The sequence below is a fragment of the Eubalaena glacialis genome, chromosome 9 (genome assembly GCF_028564815.1).
Source record: "Eubalaena glacialis isolate mEubGla1 chromosome 9, mEubGla1.1.hap2.+ XY, whole genome shotgun sequence".
NCBI lineage: Eukaryota > Metazoa > Chordata > Mammalia > Artiodactyla > Balaenidae > Eubalaena > Eubalaena glacialis.
In genome coordinates, this window is record NC_083724.1 from 35141255 (window position 1) to 35153620 (window position 12366).

Sequence of the window (12366 nt, forward strand, 5' to 3'; positions counted from 1 at the left end):
CTTTATTCCTGTCTTACCCCTAGGTTCTTCATGACCTTTTTTTTTTTTCTCCTTAGATTCCATATATATGTGTTAGCATATGGTATTTGTTTTTCTCTTTCTGACTTACTTCACTCTGTATTACAGACTCTAGGTCCATCCACCTCACTACAAATAACTCAGTTTCGTTTCTTTTTATGGCTGAGTAATATTCCATTGTATATATGTGCCACATCTTTATCCATTCATCCGATGATGGACACTTAGGTTGCTTCCATGTCCTGGCTATTGTAAATATAGCTGCAGTGAACATTGTGGTACATGACTCTTTTTGAATTATGGTTTTCTCAGGGTATATGCCCATTAGTGGGATTGCTGGGTCGTATGGTAGTTCTATTTTTAGTTTTCCAAGGAACCTCCATACTGTTCTCCATAGTGGCTGTATCAGTTTACATTCCCACCAACAGTGCAAGAGCGTTCCCTTTTCTCCACACGCTCTCTAGCATTTATTGTTTCTAGATTTTTGTTGATGACCATTCTGACCGGTGTGAGATGATATCTCATTGTAGTTTTGATTTGCATTTCTCTAATGATTAATGATGTTGAGCATTCTTTCATGTGTTTGTTGGCAATCTGTATATCTTCTTTGGAGAAATGTCTATTTAGGTCTTCTGCCCATTTTTGGATTGGGTTGTTTGTTTTTTTGTTATTGAGCTGCATGAACTGCTTGTAAATTTTGGAGATTAATCCTTTGTCAGTTGCTTCATTTGCAAATATTTTCTCCCATTCTGAGGGTTGTCTTTTGGTCTTGTTTATGGTTTCCTTTGCTGTGCAAAAGGTTTTAAGTTACATTAGGTCCCATTTGTTTATTTTTGTTTTTATTTCCATTTCTCTAGGAGGTAGGTCAAAAAGGATCTTGCTGTGATTTATGTCATAGAGTGTTCTGCCTATGTTTTCCTCTAAGAGTTTGATAGTGTCTGGCCTTACATTTAGGTCTTTAATCCATTTTGAGTTTATTTTTGTGTATGGTGTTAGGGAGTGTTCTAATTTCATACTTTTACATGTACCTGTCCAGTTTTCCCAGCACCACTCATTGAAGAGGCTGTCTTTTCTCCACTGTATATTCTTGCCTCCTTTATCAAAGATAAGGTGACCATATGTGCGTGGGTTTATCTCTGGGCTTTCTATTCAGTTCCATTGATCTATATTTCTGTTTTTGTGCCAGTACCATACTGTCTTGATTACTGTAGCTTTGTAATATAGTCTGAAGTCCGGGAGCCTGATTCCTCCAGCTCCATTTTTCGTTCTCAAGATTGCTTTGGCTATTCGGGGTCTTTTGTGTTTCCATACAAATTGTGAAATTTTTTGTTCTAGTTCTGTGAAAAATGCCATTGGTAGTTTGATAGGGGTTGCACTGAATCTGTAGATTGCTTTGGGTAGTAGAGTCATTTTCACAATGTTGATTCTTCCAATCCAAGAATATGGTATATCTCTCCATCTATTTGTATCATCTTTAATTTCTTTCATCAGTGTCTTATAATTTTCTGCATACAGGTCTTTTGTCTCCTTAAGTAGGTTTATTCCTAGATATTTTATTCTTTTTGTTGCAGTGGTAAATGGGAGTGTTTTCTTAATTTCACTTTCAGATTTTTCATCATTAGTGTATAAGTATGCCAGAGATTTCTGTGCATTAATTTTTTATCCTGCTACTTTACCAAATTCATTGATTAGCTCTAGTAGTTTTCTGGTAGCATCTTTAGGATTCTCTGTGTATAGTATCATGTCGTCTGCAAACAGTGACAGCTTTACTTCTTCTTTTCCGATTTGGATTCCTTTTATTTCTTTTTCTTCTCTGATTGCTGTGGGTAAAACTTCCAAAACTATGTTGAATAACAGTGGTGAGAGTGGGCAACCTTGTCTTGTTCCTGATCTTAGTGGAAATGGTTTCAGTTTTTCACCATTGAGGATGATGTTGGCTGTGAGTTTGTCATATATGGCCTTTATTATGTTGAGGAAAGTTCCCTCTATGCCTACTTTCTGCAGGGTTTTTATCATAAGTGGGTGTTGAATTTTGTCAAAAGCTTTCTCTGCATCTATTGAGATGATCATGTGGTTTTTCTCCTTCAATTTGTTAGTATGGTGTATCACATTGATTGATTTGCGTATATTGAAGAATCCTTGCATTCCTGGAATAAACCCCACTTGATCATGGTGTATGATCCTTTTAATGTGGTGTTGGATTCTGTTTGCTAGTATTTTGTTGAGGATTTTTGCATCTATGTTCATCAGTGATATTGGCCTGTAGTTTTCTTTGTAGTATCGTTGTCTGGTTTTGGTATCAGGGTGATGGTGGCCTCGTAGAATGAGTTTGGGAGTGTTCCTTCCTCTGCAATTTTTTGGAAGAGTTTGAGAAGCATGGGTGTTAGCTCTTCTCTAAATGTTTTATAGAATTCACCTGTGAAGCCATCTGGTCCTGGACTTTTGTTTGTTGGAAGATTTTTAATCACAGTTTCAATTTCATTACCTGTGATTGGTCTGTTCATATTTTCTGTTTCTTCCTGGTTCAGTCTTGGAAGGTTATACCTTTCTAAGAATTTGTCCATTTCTTCCAGGTTGTCCATTTTATTGGCATAGAGTTGCTTGTAGTAGTCTCTTAGGATGCTTTGTATTTCTGCGGTGTGTGTTGTAACTTCTCCTTTTTCATTTCTAATTTTATTGATTTGAGTCCTCTCTCTCTTTTTCTTGATGAGTCTGGCTAATGGCTTATCAATTTTGTTTATCTTCTCAATGAACCAGCTTTTAGTTTTATTGATCTTTGCTATTGTTTTCTTTGTTTCTATTTCATTTATTTCTGCTCTGATCTTTATGATTTCTTTCCTTCTATTAACTTTGGGTTTTGTTTGTTCTTCTTTCTCTAGTTCCTTTAGGTGTAAGGTTAGATTTTTTATTTGAGATATTTCTTGTTTCTTGAGGTAGGCTTGTATAGGTATAAACTTCCCTCTTAGAACTGCTTTTGCTGCATCCCGTAGGTTTTGGATCGTCGTGTTTTCATTGTCATTTGTCTCTAGGTATTTTTTGATTTCCTCTTTGATTTCTTCAGTGATCTCTTGGTTATTTAGTAACATATTGTTTAGCCTCCATGTGTTTGTGCTTTTTACGTTTTTTTCCCTGTAATTCATTTCTAATCTCATAGCGTTGTGGTCAGAAAAGATGCTTAATATGATTTCAGTTTTCTTAAATTTACTGAGGCTTGATTTGTGACCCAAGATATGACCTATCCTGGAGAATGTTCCATGCGCACTCGAGAAGAGTTTTTTGATAGAATGTTTTTGGATGGAATGTTTTTGGATGGAGTGTTTTTGGATGGAGTTTTTGGATGGAATTCCATCCACGGTTTTTGGATGGAATGTCCTATAAATATCAATTAAATCTATCTGGTCTATTGTGTCATTTAAAGCTTCTGTTTCCTTATTTATTTTCATTTTGGATGATCTGTCCATTGGTGTAAGTGAGGTGTTAAAGTCCCCCACTATTGTGTTACTGTCGATTTCCTCTTTTATAGCTGTTAGTAGTTGCCTTATGTATTGAGGTGCTCCTACGTTGGGTGTATATATATTTATAATTGTTATATCTTCTTCTTGGATTGATCCCTTGATCATTATGTAGTGTCCTTCCTTGTCTCTTGTAACATTCTTTATTTTAAAGTCTATTTTATCTGATATGAGTGTAGCTACTCCCGCTTTCTTTTGATTTCCATTTACATGGAATATCTTTTTCCATCCCCTCACTTTCAATCTGTATGTGTCCCTAGGTCTGAAGTGGGTCTCTTGTAGACAGCATATATATGGGTCTTGTTTTTGTATCCATTCAGCAAGCCTGTGTCTTTTGGTTGGAGCATTTAATCCATTCACGTTTAAGGTAATTATCGACATGTATGTTCCTATGACCATTTTCTTAATTGTCTTGGGTTTGTTTTTGTAGGTCCTTTTCTTCTCTTGTGTTTCCCACTTAGAGAAGTTCCTTTAGCATTTGTTGTAGAGCTGGTTTGGTGGTGCTGAATTCTCTTAGCTTTTGCTTGTCTGTAAAGCTTTTGATTTCTCCATCGAATCTGAATGAGATCCTTGCCGGGTAGAGTAATCTTGGTTGTAGGTTCTTCCCTTTCATCACTTTAAGTATATCATGCCACTCCCTTCTGGCTTGTAGAGTTTCTGCTGAGAAATCAGCTGATAACCTTATGGGAGTTCCCTTGTATGTTATTTGTCGTTTTTCCCTTGCTGCTTTCAATAATTTTTCTTTGTCTTTAATTTTTGCGAGTTTGATTACTATGTGTCTCAGTGTGTTTCTTTTTGGGTTTATCCTGTATGGGACTCGCTGTGCTTCCTGGACTTGGGTGGCTATTTCCTTTCCCATGTTAGGGAAGTTTTCGACTGTAATCTCTTCAAATATTTTCTCTGGTACTTTCTCTCTCTCTTCTCCTTCTGGGACCCCTATAATGCGAATGTTGTTGGGTTTAATGTTGTCCCAGAGGTCTCTTAGGCTGTCTTCATTTCTTTTCATTCGTTTTTTCTTTATTCTGTTCCACAGCAGTGAATTCCACCATTCTGTCTTCCAGGTCACTTATTCATTCTTCTGCCTCAGTTATTCTGCTATTGATTGCTTTTAGTGTATTTTTCATTTCAGTTATTGTATAGTTCATCTCTGTTTGTTTGTTCTTTAATTCTTCTAGGTCTTTGTTAAACATTTCTTGCATCTTCTCGATCTTTGCCTCCATTCTTTTTCCGAGGTCTTGGATCATCTTCACTATCATTATTCTGAATTCTTTTTCTGGAAGGTTGTCTATCTCCACTTCATTCAGTTGTTTTTCTGGAGTTTTATCTTGTTCCTTCATCTGGTACATAGCCCTCTGCCTTTTCATCTTGTCTGTCTTTCTGTGAATGTGGTTTTTGTTCCACAGGCTGCAGGACTATTGTTCTTGCTTCTGCTGTCTGCCCTCTGGTGGATGAGGCTATCTAAGAGGCTTGATGGGAGGGACTGGTGGTGGGTAGAGCTGACTCTTGCTCTGGTGGGCAGAGCTCAGTAAAACTTTAATCCACTTGACTGTTGATGGGTGGGGCTGGGTTCCCTCCCTGTTGGTTGTTTGTCCTGAGGCAACCCAACCCTGGAGCCTACCTGGGCTCTTTGGTGGGGCTAATGACAGACTCTGGGAGGGCTCACGCCCAGGAGTACTTCCCAGAACTTCTGCTGCCAGTGTTCTTGTCCCCACGGTGAGCCACAGCCACCCCCCGTCTCTGCAGGAGACTCTCCAACACTAGCAGGTAGGTCTGGTTCAGTCTTCCCTGGGGTCAGTGCTCCTTCCCCTGGGTCCTGATGCACACACTACTTGTGTGTGCCCTCCAAGAGTGGAGTCTTTGTTTCCCCCAGTCCTGTCGAAGTCCTGCAATCAATTCCCACTAGGCTTCAAAGTCTGATTCTCTAGGAATTCCTCCTCCCGTTGCCGGACCCCCAGGTTGGGAAGCCTGACGTGGGGCTCAGAACCTTCACTCCAGTGGGTGGACTTCTGTGGTTTAAGTGTTCTCCAGTCTGTGAGTCACCCACCCTGCAGTTACGGGATTTGATTTTACTGTGATTGCGCCCCTCCTGCCATCTCATTGTGGCTTCTCCTTTGTCTTTGGATGTGGGGTATCTTTTTTGGTGAGTTCCAGTGTTTTCCTGTCGATGATTGTCCAGCAGTTAGTTGTGATTCTGGTGTTCTCGCAAGAGGGAGTGAGAGCACGTCCTTCTACTCCGCCATCTTGGTTCCTCCTCTGTTTTCTTTCTTTCTTTCTTTTTTTGGCTGTGTTGGGACTTAGTTGCGGCATGCGGGATCTTTTGTTGCGGTTCACAGCCTCTTCGTTGCAGTGCTCAGGCTTCTCTCTGGTTGTGGCTTGGGGGTTTTCTCTCTCTAGTTGTGGTGTGCGGGCTCCAGGGTTCATGGGCTCTGTAGTTTACAGCACACCGGCTCTCTCGTTGAGGCTCGCAAGCTCAATAGTTGTGGCATGCGGGCTTAGTTGCCCCACGGCATGTGGGATCTTGGTTCCTTGACCAGGGATCAAACCCGCGTCCCCTGCATTGGAAGGCGGATTCTTTACCACTGGACCACCAGGAAGTCCCTCTGCTTCCCAGGATTCTTATGACTGAGTACTCTATCCTTTGCTGAGGGCAGTGTCCCTTGGACCCTTTGCAGCACACCCCCACCAAGGATTTCTTTGTTAATTTTAGAGACAGTCTATTTTCGTAGCATAGCCGAGAAAAATCAAAATAATTTATTTGTGTCATTAAGCTTTGCTGCCTATAAAACAGAGCCTATCAGATGCTTTTAGAATCTAGAACAGGGTTCATCAGGATCACCAGGAATGCTTTATTAAAACACAGATTGCAGGGCCCCATCCCTAGAGCTTCTTCTGATTTAGTAGCTCTTAGGTAGGGACTGTGAATTTGTTTCTAAGAAGTTCCTGGGTGATGCTGATGCTGCTGGCCCAGGGGCCACACTTTGACAACCTCTGGTCTAGAATTAAACCCACTGTGTACTCTAGGGCTGCAGGGGAATGCAACCATGTGGAGAGAATAGTGTGTAACAGTGAGGTCAGTCACTGTTCATACTGTCTTTTTAAAAAATTATTTTTAAAAATTGTGATAAAATATACATAACATAAAATTTACAATTGTAACCTTTTAAAGCATATGTTTAGTGGCATTAAGTACTATACATTCACATTGTTTTGTAACAGTCACCACCATCCATCTCCAGAGTTTCTTCATCATCCAAAACTGAAACTTTGTCCCATTAAACAGTAACTTCCTGTGCAAACATTTTGATGTATTATCTTTGAGACTGTTTTTGATATGTGAATGAGAATGTAATATTTTTCTTTTATAAAAATGTCATTAAGAGCATTTCCCCATTTCTTAAATATTCTTTCAGAACTTTCTTTTTAATGGCTACATAATACTCTATTTGATGACTGCACCATGATTCGTTTAAATACAGCTCTTTTGTTTATTTCTTTTCTCTATTCTAATAATTATTACTGCAGTGAATATATTTGGAGGTAAACTTTTTATTTTTTATTTTTAAAATTTATTTATTTATTTATTTATTTTTAGCTGTGTTGGGTCTTCGTTTCTGTGCAAGGGCTTTCTCTAGTTGCGGCGAGCGGGGGCCACTCTTCATCGCGGTGCGCGGGCCTCTCACTATCGCGGCCTCTCTTGTTGTGGAGCACAGGCTCCAGACGCGCAGGCTCAGTAGTTGTGGCTCACGGGCCCAGTTGCTCCGCGGCATGTGGGATCTTCCCAGACCAGGGCTCGAACCTGTGTCCCCTGCATTGGCAGGCAGACTCTCAACCACTGCGCCACCAGGGAAGCCCTGGAGGTAAACTTTTGTCCAGCTCTCTGATTCATAGCAGTAGGGTAACTGACCCAAAAGTATGTATATTTCTGGTAAAGTTTACGTACTTAAAAAAAGTTAAATTAACATTGATAGAAGGAGTAAACAACCTAAAAGCAAATAAACAAATGGACGTATTTTTCCAAAGGAAATAACATGATCATGTTGAAGAGGGGAGGACAGAAAGAACTAGTCCAAGTGATTTACGAGGACAGTATTTGACAGTATATCCTCAATTTGAGGTGGGTGGGGTAAGGGGAAAACCACAAAATTCCTGAACTCATTTTATAGAGTGGTGTGAGTGAAGAAATTTTGAAACTAGTTTAGATGTATTATTGGCTCAAGCAGATGAATGTATTTCTTGATGTTGTTGGGAGCCAAGGTTCTCATTGTAGAAGAAAGGACATACAAATATGGAATGGGAGAAGGCAAGAAAGAACCCTGTGGGGATGGATTAAAATTGCCAGTATCAGTGTGAACTCATGATTTCTAAAACATGTATATGTGTATGCTTGTAGAAGTGTACATGTAAACTAATAAATGAATTCAGCAAAGTTGCAGGAAACAAAATCAATATATAGAAATCTGTTGCATGTTTGTACACTACTAATGAACTATCAGAAAGAGAAATTAAGAAAACAGTCCCATTTACAGTTGCCCATTTATCAGAAAGAATAAAATACCTAGGAATAAATTTAACCAAGGAGGTGAAATACTAGTACACTGAAAACTTATTATAAGACATGGATGAAAGAAATGGAAGAAGACACAAATAAATAGAAAGACATTCTGTGCTGCTGGGTTGGAAGAACTAATATTCTTAAAATGTCCATAGTACCTAAAGCAATCTATAGAATCAGTGCAGTCCCTATCAAAATTCCAATGGCAGTTTCCCACAGAACTAGAACAGACAATCCTAAAATTCACATGGAACCATGAAAAACCCTGAATGGCCAGAGCAATCTTGAGAAAAAAGAGCAGAGCTGGAGACCTCATGCTCCCTGATTTCAAATTATATTTCAAAGCCATTGTAATGAAGACAGTATGGTATTGGCATAAAAACAGACACATAGATCAATGGAACAGAAGAGAGAGCCCAGAAATATACCTACACATATGGTCAGTTAATTTATGACAGAGGAGCCAAGAATATACAAGGGGAAAGGACAGTTTTTTCAAAAAAGGTGTTGGGAAAACACGACAGTCACATGCAAAAGATCGAAACTGGGCCACTGTCTTACATCATACACACAGAATAATTCAAAATGGATTAAAGATGTAAGTGTAAGACAAACCATAATACTCTTAGAAGAAAACAGATGGGGACTTCCCTGGTTGCACAGTGGTTAAGACTGTGCTCCCAATGCAGGAACTAGATCCCACATGCATGCCGCAACTAAGAGTTTGCATGCCACAACTAAGGAGCTTGGAGCCGTAACTAAGGAGCCTGCGAGCTGCAACTAAGACCCAATGCAACCAAATAAATAAAAAACAAACAAAAAAGAAAATAGATGAAAAGCTCCTTGACATTGGTCTTGGCAGTGATATTTTTGGATATGACACCTAAAGCAGAGGCAACAAAAGCAAAACTGTTAAACAAGTGGGACTACATCAAACTAAAAAGCTTCTGCACAGCAAAGGAAACCTTTGAAAAGGCCACCAACTGAATGGGGGAAAATATTTGCAAATCATACATCTGATGAGGGGTTAGTATCCAAAATATATAAAGAACTCCTACAACTCAATAGCAGAAAACCAAACAATCTGATTAAAAAATGGGCAGAAGATCTGAATAGACATTTTTCCAAAGAAGACATACAGACGGCCAGTATGTACATGGGAAGATGCTCAACATCACTAATAATCAGGGAAATGCAAATCAAACCACCTTGAGCTATCACCTCACACCTGTTAGAATGGTGGTTATCAAAGAGACAAAAAATAAGTGTTGGTGAGCATGTGGATAAAAGGAACCCTTGTAAATGTAAATCAGTGCAACTACTATGGAAAACAATATGCAAGTGCCTCAAAAAATTTTACTACCATTAATCCAGCAATCCCACTTCTGGGTATTTATCCAAAGAAAATGTAAACAGTAACTCGAAAATATACATGCACCCCCATGTTCATTGCAGCATTATTTACAATAACTAGATATGGAAACAATCTAAGTGTCCATCGATGGATGAATGGATAAAGAAAGTGTGATATGTGTGTGTGTGTATACATACAGTGGAATATTATTCAGCCATAAGAAAGAATGAAATCTTGCCATTTGTGACAACGTGGATGGACCTTGAGGGCATTATGCTAAGTGAAGTAAGTCAGAGAAAGATAAATACCATATGATCTCACTTACATGTGGAATCTAAAAACAACCCCCCCCCCCCAAACTCACAGATACAGAGAACAGATTGATGATTGCCAGATGGGAGAGGAGGGAGGGAGGTGAAATGTTTGAAGTGGGTCAAAAGGTACAAACTTCCAGTTAGTCATGGGAAAGTAATGTACAACATGGTAACAATAATTCTGTATTACATATTTGAAAGTTGCTAAGAGATTAGATCTTAAAAATTCTTATGATAAGAAATGTAACCGTGTGGTGACGAATGTTAACTAGACTTATTGTGATCATTATGTAATATATACAATTGTTGACTCATTATGTTGTACACCTGAAACTAATATAATGTTATGTCAGTTATATCTCAACAAAAAAAGTGTACAGTACATGTATGCGTATTTGTGTGTGTGTCTATATATATGTATATTTCCTAACCCTGTTCACAGAAATGGCCATGAAGCAGAGGTAGCCCAGTAGCAGTGAGCACAGCTGGTGTCCAGATCTTGGATGCTGATACTGTTCTCCACTAAAGGGAACCACGGCCCTTCAGAGAAATAGCTGATTCCAGGGTTGGGGCAGGATGGCTACAAGATGAGCTTGGGACATTTTGTAATGCCAGAAAATATGTAAGTGTTCAGAAAGTGATAGAAGCATGTTACAGAGACATAAGTGTCAGCTTGAAGGGGCTTCCACTGGCCAAATTTCAGACAATTTGAACACTAAAGTAATGAAGGACACCATTGAAATAATAGGAATCCATGAGTCTATATGGATAATAAATGTGTTAGTGAATGAATGACTGAATGGGGGAGGGGAAGGCTCTTGATTACAGTAGACTGGCAATTTCCAAATGGTAAATGTAAAGGGAGTGATGGAGTTGAAAAATCATCCTTATGTATATTTAAAAATTTCCATTATAAGGCATTTTTAAAATTAGGAAAATGTATGCACATTTTATAGCTTTTGATTAATAATACTGTGCAGTAGCCTCCTAATTGGTATTTCTGACTGTAATTTCTCTCTATTCAAACACATTCCAGTAACCAGTTTTTTGAAGATACCACTTTGACTATATTTTCAGTTTTTCCTTTTGTCCATAGCTATGCCCCTGTAATATTTTAGAAAGAAGAGTGATTTTTTTGTTAGAGTTTGGAGATTACTGAGATTGAGGAGTGCTAGAATACTGACTGACCTTCTTGTGTTAAGTAGGTAAGGGAAGGCAGTGATAGGAATACGTTGAACAAATCATGAACAAATGGCAACTCCATTTTTCTTCCTGCTGGGACTTGTGGCAGTTCTCAGAGTTGGGGCTTGGCAGTAGCAATCATCCTAAAGACTGAGGAGTAAAACTTTCAGACTTGCTCGAAAAAAAAAAATTCTGTAAGATAAAGATCCTTAGCTAGGTATTTGAAATCTTTAAAAAAAAAAAAAAAAAAATCTGGCATTACTCTACCTAGAGTGGTTTCTGTGCTGGGTATTGAGGATATATAGCTAAATACAGTCTCTGCCTTCAAGAGATTTCCAATCTAGTGGTTGAGACAGATGAAGAGGAAGCTGTTTACTCTGTTGGTAGGGGGGGAGGGAGAGAAAAAGTTTCCCATTTGAAAGTGAATTCTGTATTGCCTCTCTTTTCTGTGTTATATGTTAGTGCCCGTCTCCCTTATCTGTAAGCAGCTCCCCCACCTCCCTCCGGCCTTGAGACTAATCTTTGTACTCTCAACAGTACTGTGGTGGGCCAAGTAATGGCCCCCAAAGATGTCCACTCCTAACCATCCCAGAACCTATGAATTTATTACCTTACAGAGCCAAAGGGACTTTGCAGATATGATTAAGGTTACAGACCTTGAGATGGGGAGATTATTCTGGGTTATCCAGCTGGGCCCAGTGTAATCACAAGGATCCTTAAGAGTAGAAGAGAGGCAGGAGAGAGTCAGGGGTAGGTGTGATTATGGAAGAAGCCATAGTGATGTAAGAAGCTGCAGTTGCTGGCTCCAGCTTACATCCCTGGAGAAAGGGAGTCATGAGTCAAGGAATGCAGGTGGCCTCTAGAAGCTGGAAATGGCTGGTAATAGGTTGTCCCTCAAAACCTCCAGAAAGGAGTGCAACCCTGCCATCACCTTGACTTTAGCCCACTGAGACCTGTGTCAGACATATAAACTACAGATCTGTGAGAAAATAAATTTGTGTTACTTTAGCCACTAAATTTGTGGTAATTTGTTATACCAGCAATACAAAAAAGTAATACAAGTACCTTACATGTTGTTTGAGTTCAAAAATACTGGGTGAGTCCATAATTTTTTCCTTTATGTTATTTCCTTTTTCTTTTCTTTTTTCCTTAAAAAAATTTTTTTTTAGATAAATGTAAGATTATTTAATCAAGGTTTTATGTTGTCTTTTATGTAAATACGTTTGTATCAGGCATAAAATACATGCTGGTAAGCTAATAAAATAGAGGAAGCTCTATTCTAATCACAAAAAAAGGCAACTTAGAGAATTAATCTTCCTTTCTTTAGGACCTGTAATGGAATTTGATTATGTTATATGTGAAGAATGTGGTAAAGAATTTATGGATTCTTATCTAATGAACCACTTTGATTTGGCAACTTGTGATAACTGCAGG

The 12366-nt window shown here is 38.8% G+C and overlaps 1 protein-coding gene across 1 annotated transcript in view; it reads left to right on the top strand.

Moving 5' to 3' along the window:
• The window catches only part of XPA (XPA, DNA damage recognition and repair factor), a 38926-nt gene that overhangs the window by 11513 nt on the left and 15047 nt on the right, over nucleotides 1-12366 (top strand). The window contains exon 3 of the mRNA XM_061201117.1: nucleotides 12260-12365. Within this exon, the coding sequence (XP_061057100.1) occupies nucleotides 12260-12365 (106 nt within the window). The remainder of the gene's footprint in view (nucleotides 1-12259; nucleotide 12366) is intronic.